This window comes from Artemia franciscana, chromosome 7, assembly GCF_032884065.1.
Source record: "Artemia franciscana chromosome 7, ASM3288406v1, whole genome shotgun sequence".
In the NCBI taxonomy this organism is placed as follows: domain Eukaryota; kingdom Metazoa; phylum Arthropoda; class Branchiopoda; order Anostraca; family Artemiidae; genus Artemia; species Artemia franciscana.
The window spans coordinates 43,552,554-43,579,957 of NC_088869.1; the positions used below are offsets into that span (position 1 = coordinate 43,552,554).

General features: G+C 34.5%; 1 protein-coding gene across 2 annotated transcripts in view; it reads left to right on the forward strand.

Moving 5' to 3' along the window:
- LOC136029342 (uncharacterized) overlaps positions 1–27,404 on the forward strand; it is a 77,453-nt gene that overhangs the window by 11,785 nt on the left and 38,264 nt on the right. The window contains exons 2-4 of one of the 2 annotated variants that reach the window (XM_065707633.1): positions 7,939–8,134; positions 9,042–9,183; positions 15,888–15,999. In XM_065707633.1, the coding sequence (XP_065563705.1) occupies positions 9,069–9,183; positions 15,888–15,999 (227 nt within the window). In that variant the 5' untranslated portion in view covers positions 7,939–8,134; positions 9,042–9,068. The remainder of the gene's footprint in view (positions 1–7,938; positions 8,135–9,041; positions 9,184–15,887; positions 16,000–27,404) is intronic. The other variant, XM_065707634.1, reaches the window with a different exon arrangement.

A 27,404-nucleotide genomic window follows, 5' to 3' on the forward strand; every position in this document is an offset into this window, starting at 1 on the left:
TTTTTTGTTTCATTCAGTTTTCCAAAACATTGTAGCTAGTGATAATGAAGATAATAGCAGCATATTAGATATACCAAAAAATCAATATTTATTTTTGGATGGATTGGCAAAGAAAAATTCTAGGACAAGGAGGATATCGTTTTGGAATTGCCAGGGCTGGAGGACTGCAAGGGATACAATTGACCCTTTTCTATCGACATCTGATACGGACATATTCGGTTTATGCGAAACTTTTTTAGATGAGTTTTCAATTGAAAGTATTCATGTTGTTGGTTATCAATTGTTTCATGTTGGGAGGAGTATGCAAAAGAAAGGTGGTCTTGGTGTTTTAATTAAAAGTTGCATACCAGCCTGTGCAAGACTAGATTTTTTGCCAATGAATATTGAAATGTTATTTGAATCTTGTGTTGTTGAATGTTTTTATTCCAAATAATGAGAAGATTCTAATCGTAGTTATTTACTGTAGTCTGTCAGCTAGTCAGATAGAATTTAGCAATTGTTTTGAAAAATTCTTGGATAAATGAGCTAGTCTTAATACTTCTTATCTAGTTACGGGAGATTTTAATATTGATTTAATGAACCTTGTTTCTGCTAATCAGAATAGACTGGATAGTAACACTGAGGTTTTTAGAATGTCCATTATCTCAGGATTATATCCTTAATGTCTTGTACCATCTAGAATAACTGATACGAAATGTTCACTAATTTATAATATTTTTTCACCTGAAAGTGCTGTTAGTACATATGTCATTCCTGATGATTCATCTGATCACTGCATACTTATGGCTGATTTTCGCTATATTTCCTGTATAATGAAAAGAAGTCAACAAAGCAAAGAGACTTTGGGGAAGAAAATTTGTTAAAATTATAAGAAGCACTCGGTGATGTAGGTTAGAGTTCAGTAATTAATGAAATGGATCCAGATCAATCCTTAGATAACTTTTATAATATATTGACTGAAAAGCTTGATAAATTTTGCCTATATAGAAATCTGAAAGGAAAGAGGCATACACCAAGAAAACCATGAGTAAATGCATCGCTTTTGAGGTCTATTAATGAAAAAATTGCTTAAATAAAACTAAAATGAAGTATCCCACTGAAATAAATATAATACATTTTAAAAACTATAAAAATCTGTTAGTAAGGATTCTTAGAGAAAATGAAAGAGTGTGTTATGAAAATTCATTTAAAAATTCTGATTCTTTTAATCTGTTAGTAAGGATTCTTAGAGAAAATGAAAGAGTGTATTATGAAAATTCATTTAAAAATTCTGATTCTTTTCGAAAAACTTGGAATTTAATTAAGGATAAAATTGGAAAAAATTAAAAGTTATCACATCCTGAGGTTTTAATTAATATAAATGGTGTAGAAGTTAGAGAACCGCAAGATGTTGCTAATATGTTCAGTGATTATTTTACTGGTGTTGGTCAAGCAATTGTTTCAGAAGGAATAGATTTGTCCCCTTACAGGTCGCATAAAGTATATTTACCCCCCCAATGAATGTGCGAGCATATTTCTGGCCCCTGTTAGTTTTGCAGAATTCCATAAGATTATCAAAAATATAAAAAACAATAATTCAGTGGGATATTTATTTGGTATAATAAACAAACTGTTCATTGAAATAAGCACAAAAATAATGCAAACCACCAGCACAGTTTTATGTTTAGCCTAGTGATATATGTGGTCTTTTAGGAAGGGGTCTAGGGGTTTTTGTGAAAATAGAATCCAGCACATTTACTCTTTAATTTGTTAAAGAGTATTGACGGAGTTATTTTTGAACCACTTGTCCACATTTTCAATTTGAGTATCAATTCAGGTATATTTCCTAGTAGATGGAAAATTGCCCGAGTAATTCCGTTGTATAGACAAGGCGATAAATCTGATGTAAGTAATTATCGTCCAATTGCAATTTTATCGCCATTATCTAAAGTGTTTGAAAAAATTTTAAAAGAAAGGATTTCTAGCTATTTAGATAAAATAAATTTCTTTACCAAATATTAATTTGGATTTAGGGCAAACCGTTCGACAGAACACGCAGTTGCAGCTCTTTCATTAGAAATAAATGATTGTTTAGATGATGATTTCCATGTGGCTACTGTTTTCTATGATATAAAAAAGCATTTGACACTTTAAATCATGAAATTCTTCATAACAAAATGATAAATTCTAGCATAAGAGGGAAAGGATTACAAATAATTAAATCATACCCGTGCGGACGCAAAATCACAGTAGATTTCGGTAGAGAAATGACTAATTTAAAAAGTCTTATTTATATTGGTGTCCCCCAAGGCTCAGTATTAGGTCCACTTTTATTTTTGATTTATATTAATGATCTTCCACGAGGTTTGCATGAGAATATTAGCCATGCAGTTCTATTTGTAGATGATATAGCTATAACAGTTAAAGCTAGTGATTCATTGACATTGATCGAAAATCTGACTATAAGTGTTACCTCCAATAATCTAGTACCAAATTTTACAAAAACTAATTTCGGGGTTTTGGTCGTTACAAACGTGCCACTCGATAGATTTCTTGTATTTGTAGGTTTCAATCATATCGTTACTTAGGAGTTTTTCTTGATCCCCTTTTGCCATTTCATAATCATATTGAGTCTTTAAGATTAAAACTTGCTCAAAATATTTGGTCGATGTATCGTGTGAAGAATACTTTTCCTTTTACCATTTTAAAAATAATTTACCACTCTCTACTTACTTCTTATTTGAATTACTGCTCAGTTGTATATCTTAATACATTTTGGAAGCATATAAAACCCTTATAGGTACTACAAAATAGGGCGATAACAATACTTGGAAATTTCTTACATCGCCCATCAAAACTTGAAAATGTTTCGGAAACTAAAACATTATTCCTCTTCTTAAATTTGTTAGATTTAAATGATATACGAGTATTAAATACTTCCATATGGCATTTTCAAATTTAAATTCTAAAAATTATTTCTATGAGAAATCTCTGTTTATTTTACTTCCTCGTTTGGATTATCGGAGGTCTGGGATGTACCGAATTCCTTTTGTAAGTTCTGAAAGGTCAAGGTTTTCGATTAGGTACCAAATACCCTTCATTGCTAACAATTATAAGCTGAATGATAAAATTCTGTTTGATCCATCCCAAAAATCTCAACTAAATTAAAAAAAGCAAATATTAAATATTGTTAGCTAAAATTTTGATTATTCACCATTGAAGATGGAAAATTAAATTATTTAATCTTCTTATTTGTGTATTCTGTTTTTGTGTCCCTGTGTCCGGGATCGCCTCCCACGCCCCTCCTGCCCGATATTTATTTATTTACTTATCCTTGTTACTTCTCTTTTATAAGTTTTTTTTTCTATTTTGTTTGTCTTTTGCCGTGTTAAATTTCGGAATCACTATTACGATGAGATGTTGATGTTTTTTCTATATTTTTGCACTGTCCCAGCCTTACGAGCTCTGCTCTCTGTTGGGACATAATATTGTTTTTGTATTTTTTAAGTTGAATAAAGAAAAAGTTGAAGTTGAAGAAGTTGAACAATTTGCATCCATTTTTACTATTGAGCCTGACAGACTTCTTCCACCTACTCTATTGCATATGTTCTCAAACTCCCGAATTAAATGGAAAAAGATGCATATAACAACAATTTTCAAGAAAGATTGTAAATTCTTATCACCTGGCTTATCTTATTTACAATAATCTTTTATCTCCCAACCAGTATGGTTTCCTTCCCAACCTTACCAGCCTTTTAAGTTGAATAAAGAAAAATTGAACTTGAAGAAGTTGAACAATTTGCATCCATTTTTACTATTGAGCCTGACAGACTTCTTCCACCTACTCTATTGCATATGTTCTTAAACTCCCGAATTAAATGGAAAAAGATGCATATAACAACAATTCTCAAGAAAGATTGTAAATTCTTTTCACCTTGCTTATCTTATTTACAATAATCTTTTATCTCCCAACCAGTATGGTTTCCTTCCCAAAAATACTGGTTGAGGTTAATCTAATTGAGACATATAATAAAAGGATTACCAGCCTTTTTGACAACAGTATCCCAGTGGACTTGGCTCTTCTGGATTTCACTAAGGCTTCTGACAAAGTTCCTTATAAACTGCTCGAATTGAAGCTTTCAATAATAGACATCAACATGGATATTGTTGAGTGGACAATGAATTTTCTCTCAAACCACATGCAGCAAGTTCAACTCTTCACCTATAATTGTGAGTAGACCCTGCTCTGTTTCTTGTTTACATGATAACAAAAGAAACAAAAATATTATGCCTCTTTTTGCTGACACTTCAAAATTTTTTGGATTTGCCAACAGAATTAGTAGGCAATTAGACGTTTCCAAAATCCAAGCATGGGCTGCAGACTGGTTGCTGAAATTTAATATGTTGTAATGCAGTGTCCTTAATTTTGGCAACTATAATTCCCATTGCATAATGGTCTACATGAGGACGCAGTCCACCTTATCTCACTGTAAATGCGATTTCAGATTTAAGGTAATTGCCCATACTCAATGGTCAACCCCAAGTCAAACTCCAATGTTCTGCTGAAAACCAGCTCAGATCAAAGGGCCTAGGGGTTCACATAGACAAAAAAATATGTGAGCAATGGCTACATTTCAAACAGTTCGTGGTAACGAACTGTAATAAGGAGCGACCCGGCTCAATAGTAACCGAAACTCTAAAAAAAGGAATTTTGATACCAATAGTTACATCAAAAGAATTGCATTTTAATGTTGATTTTAAATATATAAGTTTCATCAGGTTTAGTCTTACCCATCAAAAGTTACGAGCCTGAGAAAATTTGCCCTATTTTAGAAAATAGGGGGAAACACCCCCTAAAAGTCATAGAATATTAACGAAAATCACACCATCAGATTCAGCATATCAGGGAAGACTACTGCACAAGTTCCAAGCTCCTATCTACAAAAATGTGGAATTTTGTATTTCTTGCCAGAAGACAAATCACGGATGCGTGTTGATTTGTTTGTTTGTTTTTTCCCCAGGGGTGATCGTATCGACCCAGTGGTCTTAGAATTTTGTGAGAGGGCTAATTCGAACGGAAATGAAAAGTCTATTTAGCATAGTCGAAAAACCTTATAACTATGTCTTTGGCGACGACTTACTCCTCCTCAGTCCTAGTGGGAGGGGCTGCAAGTTACAAACTCTGACCAGTGTTTGCATATAGTAATGGTTATTGGGAAGTGTACAGACGTTTTCAGGGGGATTTTTTGGTTGGGAGGAGGGGTTGAGAAGAGGGGCTTATGTAGGGGGAACTTTCCATGGAGGAATTTGTCATGGGGGAAGAAGATTTCCATGATGGGGCGCAGCATTTTCTAGCATTATTAAAAAAAACAATGAAACAATAAATATGAAAAAGCTTTTTCAACTGAAAGTAAGGAGTAGCACTAAAACTTAAAACGAACAGAAAATATTACGAATATAAGGGGTCCACTTCCTCCTAATACCTCACTCTTTACGCTAAAGTATTTTTAGTAATTTCAACTATTTATTCTACGGCCTTTGTGATTCAGAAGACAAAATTTAAGCTATAATGTAAAGAGTGAGGTATTGACGAGTGGGCGAACCCTCTCATATACGTAATAAAAACATAAGAATATAGAAGTTTGTTACGTAAGCTAATTCGTAAGTTACGTATATCCTTTACTAATAAAAACGTTCGTAAAAAAAAACTAAAAGTTCTAGTTGCCTTTTTAAGTACCCAAAAAGTTGGAGGGCAACTGGGCCTCCTCTCCCATCCTTCTTTCTCAAATCATTCGATCAAAACTATGGGAAAGCCATTTAGCCAAATAAATAAATATGCAAATTTCGCTTTAATTATTCATCTGCAGAGAGCCGAAATCAAGACATGGATTAACTAAAAAACGTTCAGAAATTAAATAAAAAACAAGTTTTTTTAACTGAAAGTAAGGAGCAACATTAAAATTTAAAACGAGCAGAAATTACCCGTATATGAAAGGGGCTGTTCCCTCTTCAACGCCCTGCTCTTTACGCTAAAGGTTTTACTGTTTCAAAAAGAGTTGAGATAAAGAGTCAAAATTTAGCGCAAAGAGCGAGGCGTTGAAGAGGGAACAGCCTCATTCGTATACGGGGTAATTTCTGCTCGTTTTAAGTTTTAATGTTGCTCCTTACTTTCAGCTAAATTTTTTTTTTTTTATTTAATCACATCAACTGCTAATCCTGGCCTTGATATACTTAAACTTACTACCGTATTTCTAGCCATTCACAGAAAGTCTTCATAAGGTTCTACAAAGTAATTGTGATGGGCGTTTTGGACTTATGGTTTTGTATGGTTTTAAAAACAACAAAAAATGAAACCAATCCCAAAAGCATTTCAATAAAAATGGAGAAAAACTTAGATTTCCAAGTTCTATTGTTGCATAGGTTTCTATTTCTGCAACAAACATCTCTTATATAAGTGGTTTATCTGTATAACAAAAATTGCATATAACTTAATTTGTAATCAAGGTCATAAGAAGGGAAAGGGGGCCTTCGGTTAAGTTGCTCTTGGGATGTTGAGATATCTGCAATTCATTCTCTAATGTTTAGTTTTTTCCATATAATTGATCTATCTGTTAAAATTGAGTTCCCCCCCCCCCCCCTCATTGGTGCATGCTACCTCTAAGAAAAAATCTTCCATATGTGCCTGGCCATAGTTTTGAAGTTTTACTCATATCAATATAATCTTAAACCATGATCAAGATCCTTTAAAAAATTAATTCAACAACAACAAAAAAAAGGTGTTAACTAAACTGAAGGTAGATGTGACCCTAACTTCATCGATTGATTGAACAAAAGGAGCTTTCTTAAGTAAGTAAAGAATAAAAAACTTAAATCTACAGGAATACTAATTCAAGTTAACATTGTGCTGAATAGGGTAGTAAAGTGGTGATGAAATCCAGTAGGCTGGTATACCCAATAAATATCCTTTTAAAGTTAGATAAAAAAAAATATCATGATCTAGAATAATTATGCCATAATTTATAAGAAAATGTATTTTCACAAATTATTTATGTTATTTTATTGGGATGCTAGTGGTGAGAAGACTTTGCAAAACCTATTATGTCATATTGATGTCTGGACTCCAATAAGAAATACTTACTTGTGTTGCCATCATGGAACATAAATAATAAACAGACAGAACCAAATTTTCTTATTGCTTTATGACATGGAAAGCAGACAAATTTGCCTTAATTGCCCAGGAAGATAATCCCAATTGAAGATCAGTTAGTTTTGTTTAAAAAAAAAGCAACAGCCAAAAGGAAATGATTTATCTATCTTTTTAATGCTTATCAGCTACTGTTAACATGCTGTTCATCAGTAACCTATTCTCTAGTTGTCAAATCTACAACCAATATCTTTTGGAAATATTTTTGTGATAAAATCCTATGGTCTTCAGATAACATCAAAAAGAAAAACAAAATAATACTAATGAAATACCCAAGCTATGCTGCATGAAAGTTATTTGGTCAAATCCCACATTTTTCTCAAAGATTTTGTTGTTCTGGAAAAGGCTTTTGACTATACTGCAGTGAATATTATAAGTCAAAGATTAGAACGGGAGAGAAAACTTTTTGTTATTTATTTATCCAGAAAACCTTTGCCTGAAAAAGACAGTTACAGCACCATTGAAAAGGAGTGCTTAGGAATTTACTGAGAACTCCACAAGCAAGGATATTATTTCTACGAAAGAAGGTTTGGTGCAGTAGCAGGTCATAATTTTTGAAATTATTCTTGTAAAATGAAGACAATCATTGTCTTGCAAACTAGGGACTAATACTACAATAATTTTACTTTGTAGCTGAGACAGGACCTGGGTCTGCAAATAAGGGAGAAGAGGGGCTAAGCTCTCTGCAGTAACCCTTCAAAATACCTTAGGGGGTTAACATTTGTATGATTGTTTTTCTTTTTTTTTTGTTTCAGGCCGTGCACCTTCAACTACTTCTTGAAGAATCAAGTTGTTTGACTATTTTTTTCCAAGATTGAAAAAGATTTCATGGGAACAAAACTATTAAATCGGAGATACTTGAGGGTTTTGAACAGGAAAGAGTCACTGCCAAGAGTATTAATGGTTTTGGAGCATTAACTAGGAGAATAGATATGTTCTTTTATGTTTAATGTAAGTAATTTTACACTTGATGATGTATTTAAAAGCCTGTCATATGCAAGTTAATTCCTTCCTTATAATTGCATTAAATCAACTGAATAATGCATTTATCTGTATTTAATGCGTTTATTGTTAGACATCCAGATATTCTGGATTAGCAGAAAAATTAATGGTTACTTGTAATTCATCTGAAGGGTTTGTAAAACCTTTCAGAGTGGATTTTATTTTTGTTTTTAGCTCACTTTTGACCAGCTAAGTTCTCTACTCTAGCAAGGTATTTTTCAATATTTGAAGGAAATTTTATTTAACTTCCACTAAACTTCAGAAGCACTTAAACAGGGTGCCTCAGTATTATAAGGGCTTAAGGATTTTCGACATTCGGTTAGAATGGCTTTCTTAAAACTGCTACCTAACTAGATTAGAGTCTCTGGGTACTACCCAGCTTCTTCTTTTTACTGGTTCACACAATCAGCTTCAAGTGGCGGTTCAATTTGAAACACATCTAGTGACAGGACAGTATTCCTGAACGCCATGAACCACTTCAACATTTGACAATTAAAACATACTTCAGTTTTCAGAATCATTGAGTAAAGTAAAACAAGGGCTCAATTTATAAGGGAACTAACTGTCAAATTATTTACTATTTTCCCCATGAGTCACAAACTTTTACCGTGTTTAATTTTCACTAATGATGTTAAGTTATTGAGCTTGGGACTAAAACTGCTTATTTACGTCAGGAATAACTGATATAGAGCAATCTTCCTTTTGTTTCTCCATTGTAGGAATAAATTTCAATTCGCCAAAAAATTATTAAATATATAAAGAATGTAACACTTGGTATTTGTTGCTTTTACTGACGCTCCCCTGCTCTTCTGTGAAGATATGTATATTTTCTGTAATTCTTGTGATTTAATTGCAGACATCACTGGTAGTCAATTAAGCATGAATGTACCAAGGTATGAATTATGAGGAGGAATCTAAACAGGAAAATGACTCATCAATAAGTAGTTTTATTGTGTGTGAAGAACTTAGTGAAACTGGCTCGAATTTCTCTGAAAGAGGTAGAATCTGCATTTCTTTTTCTTTTGAAATTTTTTTGTATCTTATATTTGGTTAAAGCACAATTCTTTTTATATATTGCTGTCACTTGGTGGGCTCTGGTGTTTTAAAGTCAGTAAATTAATAATGGATTATTAGATATTGACTATGTTTGATAGATTCTTGCTCCTAGACTCTCAAGAGAAAAGACGAAATTGAACTTACAAGCCTGAAATTCAGGATATCCAATCCAGCTTCTTGTCTTTTGACAATGACTTGTGGTACTCTAAATGCTTATCTGAAGCTGTATTTCATTACTAGCTTACCAAATAAAATTCGATGAAATTCCTATTTTCTAACTCCAAAGTTTTCCTAACTTTATGATTATATTAGGTAGTTAGACGGATGTACATCAATCCAACCCTCTAAGTTGGTACTGACGGGTTGGGCTCTGTATCCTTCCTGGGGGTACTACGGATTTGTTTGTGTGTTTCATTTTTATACAATCCTAATAAGGGGGTTAATGTCAGATTTGCCTCTCACTCAGTTGGATTATCTGTCTTTGCTTTTTCTACGATTAGCAATGGCTTGACGCCAAAACTATTCGTTTTTAATTCAAAATCAGTGGAGGTGAAATCAAAATTGGGGAATATAGTGCACTCTTTTTTGTTTTTCTGAGGAGGGTTAGCAGTATTAAAAGTATTTTTTGGTGAATAGTATATTCACCAAAGCTAAATTTCTTTGCAACTTTATCCCCTCTCCTGTCCCACCTAGAAAAGATTCCATGAACACTCCAGCCCTCTCTCACATTATGCTGGATTCAGATGGTTTTGTGTTGTGATTATTTTCTTAATAGCAGTAGTAACGCCAGTGTAGAGTCCTGATTTCTGTAGGAAAGGTCAACCCGGGTACTATAAAAGGTTTTTTTCAGACCCAAGTTTTTTGGGGGATGAGCCCCTCGAGAGCTTAGCTCTGGAATGGCCTCGTGCCATTAAACCTTCTAATATATTTTAAGACCTTGTTTACTAAAACATCTTCTATTGTTACACCTTGCTAAAAGAACTCCCTAACAATTTAACTTTGGGATTCTTCAGCTGTTTTATATGTTCAGCTGTAAGTCAGAGACTGTTTTGATTGGTTCAAAACATTATGTTCTTGGATTTTTGCAATATAGCACTAAGAATATTTCAGAACAATAAATGTCCTTAAATTTAGATTAACAATGTATATATATATATATATATATATATATATATATATATATATATATATATATATATATATATATATATATATATATATATATACATATATGCCTTCCCCCCCAAAAAACAACTAACTAACGTTATTTTATTCCAAAATTTATGGGAGCATACCGCTATTGAAATACAGAAGAAAGAATAATTAGGACTTTTTTCCCAAGACAGTGAACAAACAAAACCTATTTGAATTTTTCGGCCGTATATCTAAAGGCCGTATATATATATATATATATATATATATATATATATATATATATATATATATATATATATATATATATATATATGTATACATATATATATATATATATATATATATATATATATATATATATGTATACATATATATATATATATATATATATATATATATATATATATATATATATATATATATATGTATACATATATATATATATATATATATATATATATATGTATACATATATATATATTATATATATATATATATATATATATATATATATATATATATTATATATATATATATGTATGTATACATATATATATATATATATATATATATATATATATATGTATATATTTATATATATTTATATATTATATATATATATTTATATTTTATATATATATATATATATATATATATATATATATATATTTATATTATATTATATATATATATGTATGTATATATATATATATATATGTATATATATATATATATATAGTACCGAGAGCCCAGCGACTATGCCGCCGGACCCCTGCTGGGCTACGTGGCAGGCTTGTAAATATTGATTCGCATTGTTGCTTGTCTTCTAACTGTAGATAATGTGAGCCCCTTTTTGATGCCATGAGCTAGGCTCCGACATGGCTCAGGCTTGAATTTATTGACTCTCATTGTAAATTATCTTCCTGCCACATTCAATGTGGGCCTCTTCTTGATGTCATAACGTCACCATATGTTCAATACAACAACCATGGGAAAATACAAACTCTTCCTTAAAGTTGTGGCCTATTTATATCATTTTCTAGCCAAAAATGTCAATATACTAGTTTTAAGAAAATGTAGGCGATTTTGAGGTGGGGCCCCAGCACTCGGCATGCTTTCATATATTGAATCGTGTTGTAAGTAGCAACCTCTAAATAGATCACTTTTGTTTCCTATTCTTGCCTCGTGAAAATCGAGGACTCCACAGGGAATACATATAACGCTGAAGGGTCCGAATGAGTTGTCATTTTTTATTTTTGACATGTTCTAATCCTCGCTGTAACTTGTAATTCCCGGTGCCGCCTATCTTCTAGCCGAATGTTTTTTTTCACTTTTATTTTGACTCGTTTTAGTTCTTGCTGCCACATATCTTCTAACTGGGTATTTCTTTGTTCTTCAGTTTTGTTTTGGATTTGTCGTAATTATTGTTGACACACGTATTCTAACTGTATATATCTTAGTTCTTTGTATTCGTTTATCATTTAATCCTTTTCCGTAGCTGATCAGATTGGTCTTGTCATATTTGATAGTTTTGGTTGTTCATTGGTCCTCTAAGCATTATGAAACTGCTTAAAACGCCTTTTTTAAAAAAAATTTAAAATATGTTTTAATTTGCGCATGATACCTAAGTTACGTGACAATATTTTCGAAACTGACTTCACATGATCTTTAAATGATAGGGTTTCATCAACATTGATTCCGAGGTATTAGGTGAATCTTGTTCGTTTAATAATTCCCCGCTCCGAAATCATTTCCGTAAACCAAGGGTAAAAGTTCTGGCAACTCACCAAGGTTGTATCATCAGCACATAAGGGCATAGTAACCTGGGTCTTACTCGGACCGTTGTCAGCAAAGTCGTCAATTCTGGGCAGAGCTTTCACAACATGCGGCAGATCATTAATAAAAATTAAAAACAGGGTCGGACCCAGTACGGATCATTGGGGAACCCCCCAATTAACAACATTTTTACTAGACAAAAATTCTTGTAAATTGATATACTGCTGTCTATTTTGAAGATAACTGCAAAGCAGACCCAATGTAGCACCCCTTAATCCATAAAATTCATCTTTTTTGTTTTAATAATATTCGATGGTCAACAGTTTCAAACGCCTTAATTAAGTCCAAAAATACACCAGCTACCCTAAGTTTTTTTTATCAAGAGCATCATTAATTATAGTAGTAATAAATGAAATCGCTATTTCTATTGTTCTGCCCTTCCTGAAACCAAACTGATTTGGATGTAGAAGTTTATGACGCTCCAAATGCTCATAAATTCTAATATTAATACATTTTTCTAAAACTCGTGAAACAACAGGTAATAATGAAATTGGTCTATAATTCCCTAAATCATTCTTGTTACCACCCTTAAACACAGGAGTTATCCTTGCAATTTTAAGACAATTGGGGAACTTCCCTTGCTTAAAACAAGCATTAATAAGGGACGTAAATATATGTGAAATGCTTGGAAACGCGGTTTTTAAAACAAGAAGGTTTATGGAATCACTCCCAGCCGAAGAACTTTTCATCTCAAAGATAATCTTACGAATTTCATCATGAGCGACAGGTCTTAGATACATTGATACATCGACAGAAGTACCCATAAAAGTCTCAAGCGGAGGATCATTATCAGAAGCTACTGTAGTACGAGAAAATCGAGCCCCAACAGTTGCAAAATGTTCCGAAAGGGCATTACAAATACATCAGGCTCATTCGATTTTAACCCATCACTTGTAGTAACTTCATCAGGCAGAACCAACCGGATTTGTTGAAGATATAACACTTCTAATAATTTTCCATATTTTAGCTGGGTTACCACAAGCATCTTTAAATTTACACTCAAAATATTTTTTCTTCGCGTTTCTCAAAAGTTTATTAAGAGTATTTCTATAATTTTTGTAAATTCTTGTGCAAACTGGATCATTTTCATTCCTTATTGAATCTCTACATAACTGGTCTTTCTTATTTATGCACCGCAGAAGACTAGGTGACAACCACGGGTTTTTGGGCATCTTTTTCCTTGACCTTGTCCGATTCATTATATTATAAAATCTCTGAAAACTTATATTTATATCATCTAGATTTTCAACTACATTATTCCAATCAACATTAGAAATCTCTTGTTTAAACTTTTCTAAGTTACCCTGGTTGAGCACAGGTAACATACTCATTTTCAGTGTAGGGCCTTGCTGCCTCGGGAGACAAACTTTAAAACTTGCCGAAATCCCAAAATGGTCAGAAACATTAGTAACAATAACCCCTGGATCTGAAAATTTAGAATTAGAAAAAATACTATTAAGTAGCTTTGCCGTTAAAATGGTAACACGCGTACAAACATTAATAGTGGGAAATAAACTATATGACATGCAAAGCTGTAGGAAGTCCATAGGAGTATTCAAATGGGTATTCACAATAGGAGTATGGAAAAATAGTTTTGTCGCCATAGCTTTAATAAAACTGAGCTATTTATTCGTAATGTATTATGAGTATTTATACGTTATGTTTTAAGAGTATTTTTAGTGTCGTGCACTATTGAGCTATCATAAGCCATTTATAATATATATTCATGAGTTATTATGAGTATATGTATATATATATATATATATATATATATATATATATATATATATATATATATATATATATATATATATATATATATATATATATATATATATATATATATATATATATATGAGCATATATATATACCATGCTTGAACACACAAAAAAAGTTTGCCTTTTCTGAAACAAAACTCTTGTGATATCGCTCCCCCCTTCATTTTGCCCATATGTGTTGGAATAACCCAGAATACTGTAATATCTTTCTTGGAATAGTTTTGTGTTTTCAAGTCGACTTGGTAACCTAACGCTAAGAAACTAATTACTCACATATTTCCTTCAATTTGCTGTATTTATTTTGTAGGTGCTTTAATGTTGCCATAGCTACAAAAGATATTGAGTCATTACCTCAATTCTATTAACCTAAAAGAGGTTTGTACTTCAGAAGTGAACATGCTTAGAAACAAATATATTTCTCCTTTCATAATATCTATATTCTCCAATAAATTTATTTTTGGAATATTCGAATTGAAACAAAGAACTCATAAAAAAAAAAAAACAATATATAGACATGTCGCACTTCTGTTGGTTCTCAATTGCTCATAGAATATTCTCTGAAAATATCACTTGCTTATTCCCACACTTGCGTTTTATAGATGGATTTAACAAAAAGATGGGAATATGTTACATCTTTTATAAATCAGATCCTGGTCATGATTACAAATCTACATAGGTAGAGGGTCTAAGGGCATGTCTACATGTATGCAGACTAGTTATTTCATTGTTCAAATCAGGATGATTTTGAAAATAATGCGTGACACTCGACTGCAGTCAAACTCATGCTTCATGCATACCTTCTGTCGAAAATGCTATAGCTTGGCGGAAATGAAGTGGTTTCCCAGGAATCATGTGTGCAACCACATTATTTATGCAGACATTCCATAATGCTCTCTAATTTTCTTAGTGACAACTAAGAGAGGCGTCGTGTTGTCTATACTGGGTGTGAACTCAGCCTAGACAACTCATCCTAGTAAAAACAGAATCAGTTACTCCATGTAGACAAGTTCAGTTTAGAATTTATTTAATAATAAAGTTACAACAAAAACGCTTCAATATAGTCTTTCCCATGAGGTTCCATGGCCAGGAACGAGCAGGGGAGGAAACAAAAACGAAATAGCTTTACGAAAAATACATGTCTCCCACATCAAAAATCCCCAAAATCACGACATGCTAGGCAGGGGAGGAGCACATTATTTCAAACGAAATGATCAATAAAACGAATAAACTGAAATAATGCTCTAACAAACACCCAAACCCAATCCTGAGATATTAACTGCAGAAGAAACAAAAAAATATCAAAGAAAGAACAATTATTAACTAGAAATTCTTTGACATTCTTTTTGATGATGTAAACAAGCGGCAGCTTTGGTAGACTCTGGGTGCGTGTTCCAGGTCATATTGCAAGCTATCAGTGGGTTGTCAAGCTATCAAGTGAGACCACGATGATGGAATATAGTGACTCTGTATGTTGTTGGAACTATGAATAAAAGTTCGAATAAGGATAAATTCTTTTATTTGGCAATGATAATAACATTCACAATATATCCAGTATATTTTGTGAATATTATTGTCACTGTTTAGTAAAGGACTTATCTCTATTTAAACTTTTACTCTTTGTCATGGAAAGGTAGTGTGGTCTTTGAAATTACCTGGACGTTGTTGCAACTAATGAAATAATAAATTGACTGATCAAAAGTAATATATATATTATTAGGCTACACGGCGCAGCAGGATGGTAGCCAGGCAGTTTTAGAAAAGCAAACGAAGCACATGACAGAAAATAAAGATTTCAAATCAAGCAATTCTTCTGTGTACATGCATATATTTGTTTCAAAAGCTTTGTTTTTTAATGTTAAAAGTGATTGTTTTTCAGAGGTCTTAGAATTTGCTACTCGTCTTGGCGTTCCGGAAAATCCCCCTTCAAATGTGTATTCCTTGGTAAAAGACGGACTCAAACGACGGATACCTTCTAATTGGATTATTTGGTTAGTTGTTTCACAATTATTCCAACAGTTTTGTGTAAGATATTGTAGGCATGATTATAATCTACCTAATAGAGTAGAATTAGAAAAGTGCAAAACGCTTTTAGGATCCAATTTGGAGACGAGTTTGGGTATTTTCTTAAGTCTTTCAAAAACTAAAATACTTGTAAAATAAAAAGCCAGGTGAATATCTTCAAAAATTGTTCTCCCCTTCGTTTGATACGAATTAACCTAATGCAGAACTTCTTTGAGAAATTGCAAAAAAAAAGCAAAAAAATAGAAAAAGAAAGAAAACGGAAAGACCTGAAATCATTTAAAACAGAAACTCTGAAAAAATACCCTAAAATGTAAGCCCTGATGAGAGAATTAAACAAATCTAAGCATAAGGTCTTTTATTAGCCACTATTCAAAAGAACCTATTTCACTTTCGAATTTCTCAGCCAATTAAGGTAGTTGAAAGGGAAGGGGGGCCAAACTACGGCTTAGGGGAGAGGACAAAGCTAAATATAAAGACACTGTATCCATCCAAGAAATTAAAATACTATATCTGCAAAATCACGGGAATGGAAATTAATGGTTAAAGGGATCTAGTTGATACTCTGAGGGAATACTGGGCGGAAGAAGGGGGTCTATTAAATTTTAATTTTGATAGCTTATTCTGTTTGTAAAAATTCGAACACTAACAATTTGTTTATTCCCAAAGACATCTACTTCCTGAATGGAAATCCTTGCCTTCTTAATTTGCTTGGAAAAGTTGACAACAAAAATCTGAGAAAAATGTGCTCCCTAATTCTTCAACTTTTAAGGGGTCTCTTATTTCTCCTTTATGGGATGACGAGGATTAAAGTAGAAATTTCTCATATTACATACTGGAATTTGTAGAGTAAAATAGCTTGTGACCTTTTACCCTAGACTCCAAATCCGTAGCGAGGCTGCACGAAGTGACCTACTGCGGGATCATCAAAGGAAGTTCTGATGTAGACAATCAGAACCAAGAATCAGAATAACTACAAGTTCACTTCCTGCGGCTTGGAGTGCAATGCGTGGTTGGGGGCACATTATCCGACGCTTCGCGTGTTTTTTCTCCAGATTGCTTCAGGTACGTATTTAGAGCTCGGTCGACTCTGGCTGAGATTACAGAGTCATACTATTGACCCCGTTCCAAACCAAATAATCAGCGACACCAGGACTCTTGCTCTTGTCCTCAGGATTTCAAGTCTGAAGTGTTAACCACTCGGTTAGGACGGCTCCATCTGGGAAGTAGATTCTGAACTGAAAGCAGTGAAAAATTGGCTTCGAATATGGTTAGCACGCGGTCGGCCTCTTCATTACCAAATTTTTGAAATTAAGCGTAAAGCTTTATGAAGGAACAGAATTTCCAAAATGTGCTGCGCAATGGAAACTCTGCAATTGTGCCGCGCAAAGGTCACTAATCCTTCCAAAATTGATACTCCCGTTAAAAGTGATGCTATTCCGGTTTCTTCATGGTTTAAGTTATCGTGAAATATTTAGTTTTATAAATTGTACAGTTCATTGCCATTTTTCGAGCCTTGTTTCTAAACTCTTGCCGTGGCAGATTTTGCGGCGTCGCGTTTCTCCTATGTCTGCCAGTGCTGTTAAAAATAGTTTAGAAAGGCTGAACAAAAATTATTACTTTACCGTCTAATTCACATATATCAATAAAACTAGTACGAATAAACCAACTGATGATATTTTCCTATGTTTGTGGGATTATAGAAAACTAGCGCTTTACTGAAAACACAAAACAATATAGGATTTTTGATACAGTAAAAGTAAACCATTTAAGGCCACTTTACAGTATAAAAATAAAGCAGTTTAGGGACATATCGTGGTTGTTTTGTAGACAAATTACAAGTAAAGCCATCTTGATAGTATTAGGACTATAGACTAGCTTTAGAATTTGTATAATAGCTTAAAATTTTCCATTGTATAGAGGGAATAAACGGATTTCCATAGTTCATATTATGGTTTATTAGTTCTTCTTTTCGAATAATACTAAATCGTGTCTATATACTGACTTTTGACTCCTAAATCAATGTTCTTTTTTTATTTGGCTTTTCTGTTTTCAGTAAAGTGCTAGTTTTCTATAATCCTACAAACACAGGAAAATATCATCAGTTGATTTATTTATACTATTTTTATAGGTATATATTAAATAGACCGTAAAATAATAAGTTTTGTTCGTTTTAAATTCCAACCTCACTCTTTTACTTTCTTCAGAATTTTTTTGTTTCAAGTTAATCTTTGCTTGTTTTTATTTAAAAACGTTGTTAATTACAAATATCAGTCGCCCACTCGCTTGCAAAACGTATGGATATGGTCGGTCATAAATCTCGGAATAATTTTTGGTCTCCAATTACCTTCAAAGGACTCACAGGACTGATAGACTATCTAAATTCCCCGTATTGTATGACCATCTACCTTTAGTTATACCCTAGGATGATAGACTGTCATCAAGAAGTGACAATAATCATGTCTATGGAACTCTAAAAAAGTTATGCCAGCTTTTCTTCTCACGGAGACTATCTTACTCTCAAGCCATTCATAACAATAGGATTACAAAAGATTTATAGGTTAAATCTCCCTGGTTCATCCAGTGTACATCCGAATTTTTTCGAACCAGCAAGAAAACGTGCGCTCTTCTAGATTAAAAATGAACTGTGCACTAGGAATTAACTTGTAAGATTGGTATCGCGCATCGATTTCCTTTGTATTCTAGAAAAAACTAATTTTCTTAATAATGTTTTCAAGATTTTCAAAACCTAAGCATAATTTCCGTATCTATCAAGTGAAATTATACCGTATAATCTGACTTCGAAACAAAGAACTTTCTATTATTTATTTTTAATGAGCTACCAATGCCGCTTTACACTAACATCATCTCCATCATTCAATTCTGACTTCTGGGTCCGAATTTACCTTCCCAGTATCACAAAATGCAATAATACGAAGGACATTCCAAAAGTACGTAAAATGTTTGTCTACAAGGTAATGACAACTGTTTTCTATGACTGTAAAGAAGTTGTACTTGTGGACGTTTTATAAGGTTGAAGGGATCTGGATTTCCCTACAAATATTCTAAAAGGATAGAAGCATCATATTGAGAAGTGATTTGACATTGAAGGAGGTTATGTTGAAAAATTCATTGTAATAACGAATGGTGTAAATCCGTCGTATGTCGAAAGATCCATCGTAATAGAAAAATCCATAAGCAATTACAAAATTCTGCTTATTTTTTCATGCTGTTATACTATCAAAAATGTGAACCATATTTATATGGAACTAGCTGAGTATTCCTGCAAAACGTCAAGTTTACAACAAAAAGTTTAGTATCCGTATTTTACAAAATAGTTATTATTACAGTTGGACTCTGTGTCACCACCCACGAACAGTAGATGAATCGATGGGTACTGGCAAAATATCCTAGAACTGGAGACAACAGGTGGTGAGATGAAATATGAGGCCTTGGGTTAGGTAGTTAGAGCGGCTCTTTCGCTCTGCCATGGAAGCACAGACGTTGAGCGAGGATTTTCTTGTTCAGATCTGTTGATGACTACCATGCAAGCCCGTACATAGGAGCGGACCCTAGACGCTAAAAATTTCGTTGTTAATGTTAAGCGCAACTGTTACAAGGAACCCGAGCTTGTGCTGATCACAAGGAAGCTGCAGTGTTTTACTAGTGCATCAAGAGCTGGCTATGAACTTGGACGAAAATAGGATGAATTGGAAAAAGAAAACTTGAAGCTGGAAAGGAATATGCTGCATTAGCAGTCCAGGACCTGGTCCAGAGGAAGCAGAAAATAGCGGATCTAGAGTCAGACATTTTACAAAAAAAAGAAATGGCTTAACAGAAGAAAGAAATCGATGATACTCCTCCGAAAAAAGCAGGAGAACGTCTGAAGAAAGCCGTAGAAGAGAAGGTCTTTTTGAACATTGGTCTTGCTCAAAGCATGTTGGAACCAGCACTAAAAGCTCGTTCCAAAGAAAGTGAAAGGGCAAATGATACCGAATATGTGGAGGTACTTGTTTTGAACAGGAAATCAGAACTGATCGATCACCTTTAAAAAAGCCTAAGAAGTGGTAACGCTAATTATGTTAAGTGTAATTCTACCAATGATTTGTTAAACTTGCTAATGGACGCCAATCGTACGGATTATTCCCGTTCGTTAACATTCAAAAATTCTGTTTTACTAAGGTTGTTTGTTCCTTTTACCTAAATCGAAGTTGTGCGTTCATTAAAGTTCTTTTTTTGTCTGAAGAAAAATATATTAATCGAAGATAAAATAAGACTTCCAGCCTTTTTATCCGTATCCTCACGGGTTTCTTTTTCGAAATCACCTTAAATTTCTTTTCGCTGTAAACTTTTACTTTTAAGACGAAACAAAATGAGCCACTATTCTTGAATCAGTGCCTGATGGCAATTTTTTCACCTGGCAGTTTTTTTTCTAAGTGTTTTTTTTTTTGGTTACTATGGGCTGTGGTTCTCTCTTTGCTAGGTTTTAGCTAATGCTGCAACCAAGATGTAACATTAGCAAAATTTTTGAAAATGATTTACTTCCGTTGACTATAAGGTCGAATGCACTTTAAAAGATTTTAATCAATTTTGTTTTAAATCTCGCGTTGGGTATCAACGTGCCCACCGTGTCCTCGTTTAGTTGGTGCGTGATGCACAGTCTCGTAAGCTTGAACTATATATCTCTGCGTTGGACTAATTCAAAGCGTTTGATAGCGTATGCTGTGCCCAATTATGGCAAACATTGACTGTTTTCATCGTGAACTCTTCTCTAGTTCAAGTACTCCGTTTTTAGGATAGCAATTTGTATCTTAAGCTAAAGTCAATTTTGGAGTGTTCAGAGAACATTCCTGTCAGAACTGATGTTTGTCAGGGTGGAGCGCTATAACCTTATTTTTCCAATGCTTGTATTAATAATGTGCTCACGAGAATTGAGCCTACGGGTCTTTTTGGTTCTTCTGACGCATCGTATATTGCTTATGCGAGGATTTTTTTATTATAAGCCGTACTGAAACCAGAATAGTGTTCTCAGTTAAACTGATATCTCAGATGTTTCCGTGTATCGGTCTTTCATTAAACATAGAGAAGTCTGAATATTTAGTTTTCAATCCTAGGTCTGTTTCTGAAAGCTCGAATTGCGACTCTTTTTTTTTTATTTGTTTTGTTTCACAGATACGGTGTCTAGGAATTCATCTTTGTACAAGTATATCAGCCCTGCGTATTCAGTTTCTTAGGGATTTTTAAGGAAAGCTTAAGCTTATATTGTAGTTTTCGTACCCATTCTGTTTTTTTTTATGGGCCCTTGTGCACTTCTGAAAAAAGATCTGTGAGAGGTTCGCATTCTTTTTTTTTTAGATACTAAAAATTTTCACTTTACCTTCTGTGATGGTGTAGTAACACCGCTGTTGTTTGAAGATATGGTTCGACAGACTCATCTTTTGAGTCTGTATGTATCAAGCTGATGAGAAATGCGTTTTCTTTCTTAGATCCTTTTCACAATTTAATCTGTCGGGTCTTCTATCAATTGCGATTGTTGTTGTGCTATTCTTGCTTTGTTATTTTAATTCACTTTTGTTGTTGTATAGTGGGCCAGAAATAAATTATCATTATTATTAAGGATAATATTCTATGAAGAATAATGTGAAGGTTCAAGCCAAAAACATCTTTTAATTACCCTAAGGGACTTTTTCAGTATAAATTCTTTAGAAAGATCAGGTGAAATATGACAGCCTCTGGGAAATAAGTTCCCAGACTTTATAATAAATTATGTATCTTTGCGTGATTCTATGTTTCGTCTCATTCCGTTTGTCTCCTTTCAAAATTCGTTTGTTTGCAAAAAAGATAGAAAACAAAGAAAAGAATTGAGCTCTCTCGAGTAAATCATACAAGTCTCCATAGAGCAACAATCCACTGACGTCCAAGCATGTGCTTCGGAGGGACTTGATCTCTCTGAAATTGCATGACTACATCACGAGGAAGAGTCAATAGTTATTCTCCTTGTATTAGTGGCAGACTTCGGCAGAAGATGGGAAATAAGAAACATGTAGTTACTACTTATTAGAAGTTTTGATATTAAAGTAAATTTGTGTATCTTATTTTTACCGAGGCTGGTAATTATAGAGTTATCAAGTTTTGCAAGATAGATAACAGTTAGCATCATGTTAGCTGTAATGTCCTATGATTGTTATTATTATTATTATATTATTATTGTGGGCAGCTCACTAAACTGAGTTGGTGCTCTGGTCTCAAAAGTACAGTGTTCCCCCCCCCCCATATCCTAAAAAACTACAACAACAAAAATAACCTAATTGGTGGGGGGTGCACTGATATTTATGATAGCTTCCTCATCCTTGCCAAATAGTTCATTAACTTTCAGACATAAAACCTTCTGTCTATATCCTCTAGATTCAGAATTTATGTCCTCCATTCTCAACAGGCTTCATCCGTGCTTTGTTATCGGTGAAGTTAAATATATCACGCATGCGTTTTTATTTGCATCAGTCTCTTAGCTACCCGTTCTATTGTAAACATTTCAGCCTGGAAGAACGTAGCAAATTCTCTAGGTGATAACTTGTTATCTCCTCTATCAAACCAAGGGTATTCTGCTATATTGCTTTTCCAGATTGCGATTTTTCATGGATTCATGATCTAGCTTTATAAGAGATTGTTTCATTATTTTCTTGAAGCAGGGTTATTTCCTGCTCTAGTTGAAGTCTGTTCTTTATGGCAATCTAAAATTGTCGTTCAGATTTAACCGATAAGACAGTATTATCCTTTGACATTTGCTCTTCCTTGGATCTAAGCAGAGCCGGGGACCATGGACTTTGAGTTGCTGATGTTCACGTGGCTTTTGATTTTCCCATTTCGTTTCTTTTGTCTCTGAGTCCATTGATCAGCAATTTGAAGCTTGACAGCAATTTTTATTGCTCCTTCTTCTAGAAAACTTATACTTACTTCAGTAATAGGCTTAAGTTCTACGCATAGATCTATGGACTTTAAGGCAATTCCATGATACGCTGAAGTGATTGAGTAAAAGAGACTATACGGCTCATAACTGGATTCGATTCTACCCAGGCCAATATACTTTACAACATAATTAGTTGAATTGCTGTCTTATATAAACAGATGTAATCTTGTCTGGTGTTAATCCCCAGTTTTCTGTCCCATTCTTTGGTACCGGGTTTGGGAAGTCGTGGCCTTCCGCACTTTTTCTACACAGTGAGTTTTGTAGCTCAACTGATTTTCGGAAATGAACCCTTGAGGTTTTCCTTTTTTAGTAACATTCGGAAAACAATGCAATTTTTAGAGCAAGAGGAACACCCTATTTCATCTTGTATGTGAATACTACCACCTATCTCTTTTAAGGAGAAAATCGCAGTTTTTGTTTTAGTGCCCATACCTGAACATATGCGGTCTCGGTTCAAAAATTGCCTCCGAACATCTACTGACAAGAAGTGACACTAGATATTTAGCATTAAGCCTGATTGTACCCGGGATCCCGTTCTACTATATTCAACAGACTTCATGAAAAGGTTCGATATGTACGGAAAACTTGCTCCTCTTTGACGGCAACCTCTTTGCTCCTCTTTGAAAACATGCTCCTCTTTGTGAATCTTCGAATTTTATAAGATAAGATATTTATTTTAAGAAATTACTATCACGTGTCCAAAAGGACTAGATTCAAATGTTTTTGATCAATACGCCAAAACCAAAAAAATCCGAAAAAAAACAACGATAAACTTAAAAACTGGCACACGAATATAAGAATAAAATGTTCTGAGTGAAAAATCAATTCATTAATCATCATCTAAAATAAGAGCTCATTATATTATAAATACAAATAAAAGATAAAAATAAATAAAACACTTGATTAAAAAACATTTGTAAAAAAGAGAGACATTATAAACGTATTAAGGAAAAAAACAAGTGAACATGTACAAAACATGTGTTACCCTTGTACAAAGAATAGAAAAGAGAAACTAGTAGAATTTTATGTCGATTATTTTTTTGATTTAGGGGATAAAAGCATTTCATTTTTGGTCATACAGGAGGCAAAGGGAGACAAGGTGGGAATAGGTCGGGAAATCGATTTTTTTTTTTTAGAGGCGCAATATGCCTCTCCAGCATTCAAGCCGTTTCTAACCTTGATTTTTATGGCACTTGGTATTTACCAAGTGACATATAGCGATCGCAATTTCTGTCCGTCGGTCTGTCTGTCTGTCTGTCCCGGTTTTGTTAGTTCGGGCACTTCCAGATAAGCTAGGACGACGAAATTTGACTGGTGTATCAGGGACAGGACCGTATTAAATTAGAAATACCCACTTCCCCGATTCGACAATCTGGGGGGGGCGAGCGACCAAGATAGTTGAGAAGAATTTTATTTGCTGTTAAAACAAATGATTGTTGTAATTAATTGTGGCTTGTGGTCTAGTGGTATGATTCTCGCTTAAGGTGCGAGAGGTCTTCGGTTTGAATCCCGAACCGCCCCAATTTTTGCTTGAAAAAAAACCCGAAACTAGATACGTGATCAATATAGCGATCGCTGAAAGTTGGCAGGCGTATCAGTGACCGGACCAGATTAAATTAGAAATAGTCGCTTCTCCGTTTTGACCATCGTTCGACCATGGGGGGGGGAGCGGAAGGACGGTTAATTCGGAAAAATTAAAAAATATTAGTTATTTTTACTTACGAACGAGTGATCGGATCTTAATAAAATTTGATGTTTAGAAGGACCTCGTGTCTTAGAGCTCTTGTTTAAATTCCGACCGGATCTGGTGACATTGGGGGAGTTGGAGGGGGAAACTGGAAATCTTGGAAAACGCTTTGAGTAAAGAGATCGGGATGAAACTTGGTGGGAAGAATAAGAACAAGTCCTAGATATGTGATTTATATCACCGGACCGGATAAGCTCTGTTTGGGGGATTTTAGGGGTGTGATTTCCAGTGCTTTGGCGAGTTCGGTGCTTGTCGACGTGCTATGACGAAGAAAATTGGTAGGCGTATCAGGGACCTGCACAAATTGACCTTATAACAGTCGTCTCCCCGATTCTACGCCCATTCATAATATATTTCAGATAATCCATTTTCAATTCGGACCGGATCCGGGGACATTGTTGGTGGAGGGGGGAAACGGAAATCTTGGAAAACGCTTAGAGTGGAGAGATCAGGATGAAACTTGATGGGAAGAATAAGCACAAGTTCTAGATACGTGATTGACATAACCAAACCAAATCCGATCTCTTTGAAGGAGTTTGGGGGATTTCTAGTGCTTTGGCGAGTTTGAGAATAAGCACAAGCTCTAGATGCGTGATTGACATAACTGGACCGGATCCGATCTCTTGGATCCGAGAATCATGGATGATATGTCTAACACGGAAATGCCACTTTAAATTAGAAGAAATTATGGCAGCAAGCTATTTAAAGGAATACACTGACACTTCAGGAATGATATTATTAAGAAAATGGGGTGTGGAGTTTAGAATACGAATTGATTTTATCATGGATTTTGAAGGGTTTACTCTCGTGTTCAAGTCGGAGGCATGAACAATGTCGTTGAGGATGCTGAAAGGCCTGCTCATTAAATTTCTATAGCAAGTTTCAACAACTGTTAGGTCATCGACAATTTTCCATCTGTCAGGAAATTCTTTGGCCAGACTGTTAATCACAAGTGAGAAAAGGGCGGGGTCTAGGAGAGGACATTGGGGTATATTGCGGACAGAATAATGACTCGATTGATCTGATAAGAATGAGGACACCCATTTCACTAGGTAAAATTAATATTAAATTCAGTGACCAGCTTTCCAACGGAAATTTTGTTTTTAACAAGATCATATGCTTTTTGGATATCCATAGAAATAAATTTTAGCCAAGTATCAAACTTTTCAAGAATTTTTCCATTGGTTTTAACAAGATGAACAGGTAATGGGAAGTTGGAGTTAATCTGAGGCTCTAGAATTACCTCAGAGAACAGGCAGCAGCCGCATAAGGCTATATGACCCCATTTGAGATTGATGAAAATTGTCTTGCCATCATTTTAGCCTTTGTGACTCGTATGCTGGAATTAAACAAACTTGGGTTTGTTATTTGGGTAAGACTTTCTTTGGGATGAAGCCATATCCTTCTTTGCACGAGACTGCTCTGCTACTTTCTTGCAGAGTGTTTGAGAAGCATTAGTCCCCTCATCCCAATAGGTAGTCGGAAATTATACCTCTCAATCTCTTCAAACAGGTCCACCCCACTGGTCATATGTTTCGAGCATGTCATTAAGAAATTTTTTCTTTGGAAAAACTTCAGGCCAGAGCAAGGTATTCCAACCTAGCACCGTCTCATTCTTCACCTAAGAGATTGTTTTCTTATCATGACATCGATCCTTGATTTAGCCCCCCTACTGTCTTATGGAGAAAATGTTATGACAGAAGCCAATTCCCCTTAAGATTTTATGCTCCAGTTCATGTATCCAGTGCCTCAAGTGCTACGGACGTTCTTTTCTCTCAGGCTTTTGCCAAGACTGCTTGTCACACTGTTTGGGATGAGTTTAGCAGCCTCTCCATGTGTCATTTTTTGTCAGGTAACTTAGGTTTTTCTTCTTTTTTGCTCGGGTTCTCTTTTTAGTGACATTTGTCCATTACCAAGCCTAGCATGCCACTTGTTTATTTCCCGTCGGATTGGTTCTCAGGGGATATTTTCTTATGCCATGGTTTGCACTTCATATTTCGAGGCGAATCAACCCTCCTCCACGATTTTGGAAGCCACTACTGGCTGTTCTTAGTTCGCAGCCCTAGCTCTTTGAAAGGTTGGGTGGTTATGTCTTTCACAAGTGTTGAACCAGTTGTATGCTGCTAAGTAGTACATCAGAGAAACCACGCTCATGGCTTCCGGGGACGGAAGTTTCATGTTTTAGAGATCGTTTGTCGATTTGTAATTACTCATTTTCCGTATATTTTCTGCTAGACATCCAGTTTGTTGACCCAATCGTAGGCAGCGCAATAGCGGTTTTTTTAAGACTTCGAAAAGGGATCATTCGATTGGAAATTGAAAGGGCTAGTGCCCTTTTTAATAGTCAAAAATGATTGGAAGGCAACTAACCACCCTCCCTTGCCCACCATTTCCCCAAACACATCCAATCAAAATTTTGAGATAGCTTTTTTGTTCAACGTAATTGAAATGACCAGAAATTATGTATTTGAGGATGACACTCCCCCCCCCACCGCCAGCCCTCAGGAAAAGGTAAGTTATGCCCTGGGGGCGTATGAGGTATATATAGAAAGGTGATCGTATAAACTTCGGAGGGGGCTCGTTGGATTGGTCATTAAAAGCTCTAGTTCCCTATTTAAGAATCAGAGTGACGGGGGGTGGAAAATCTCCACCCCCAAACC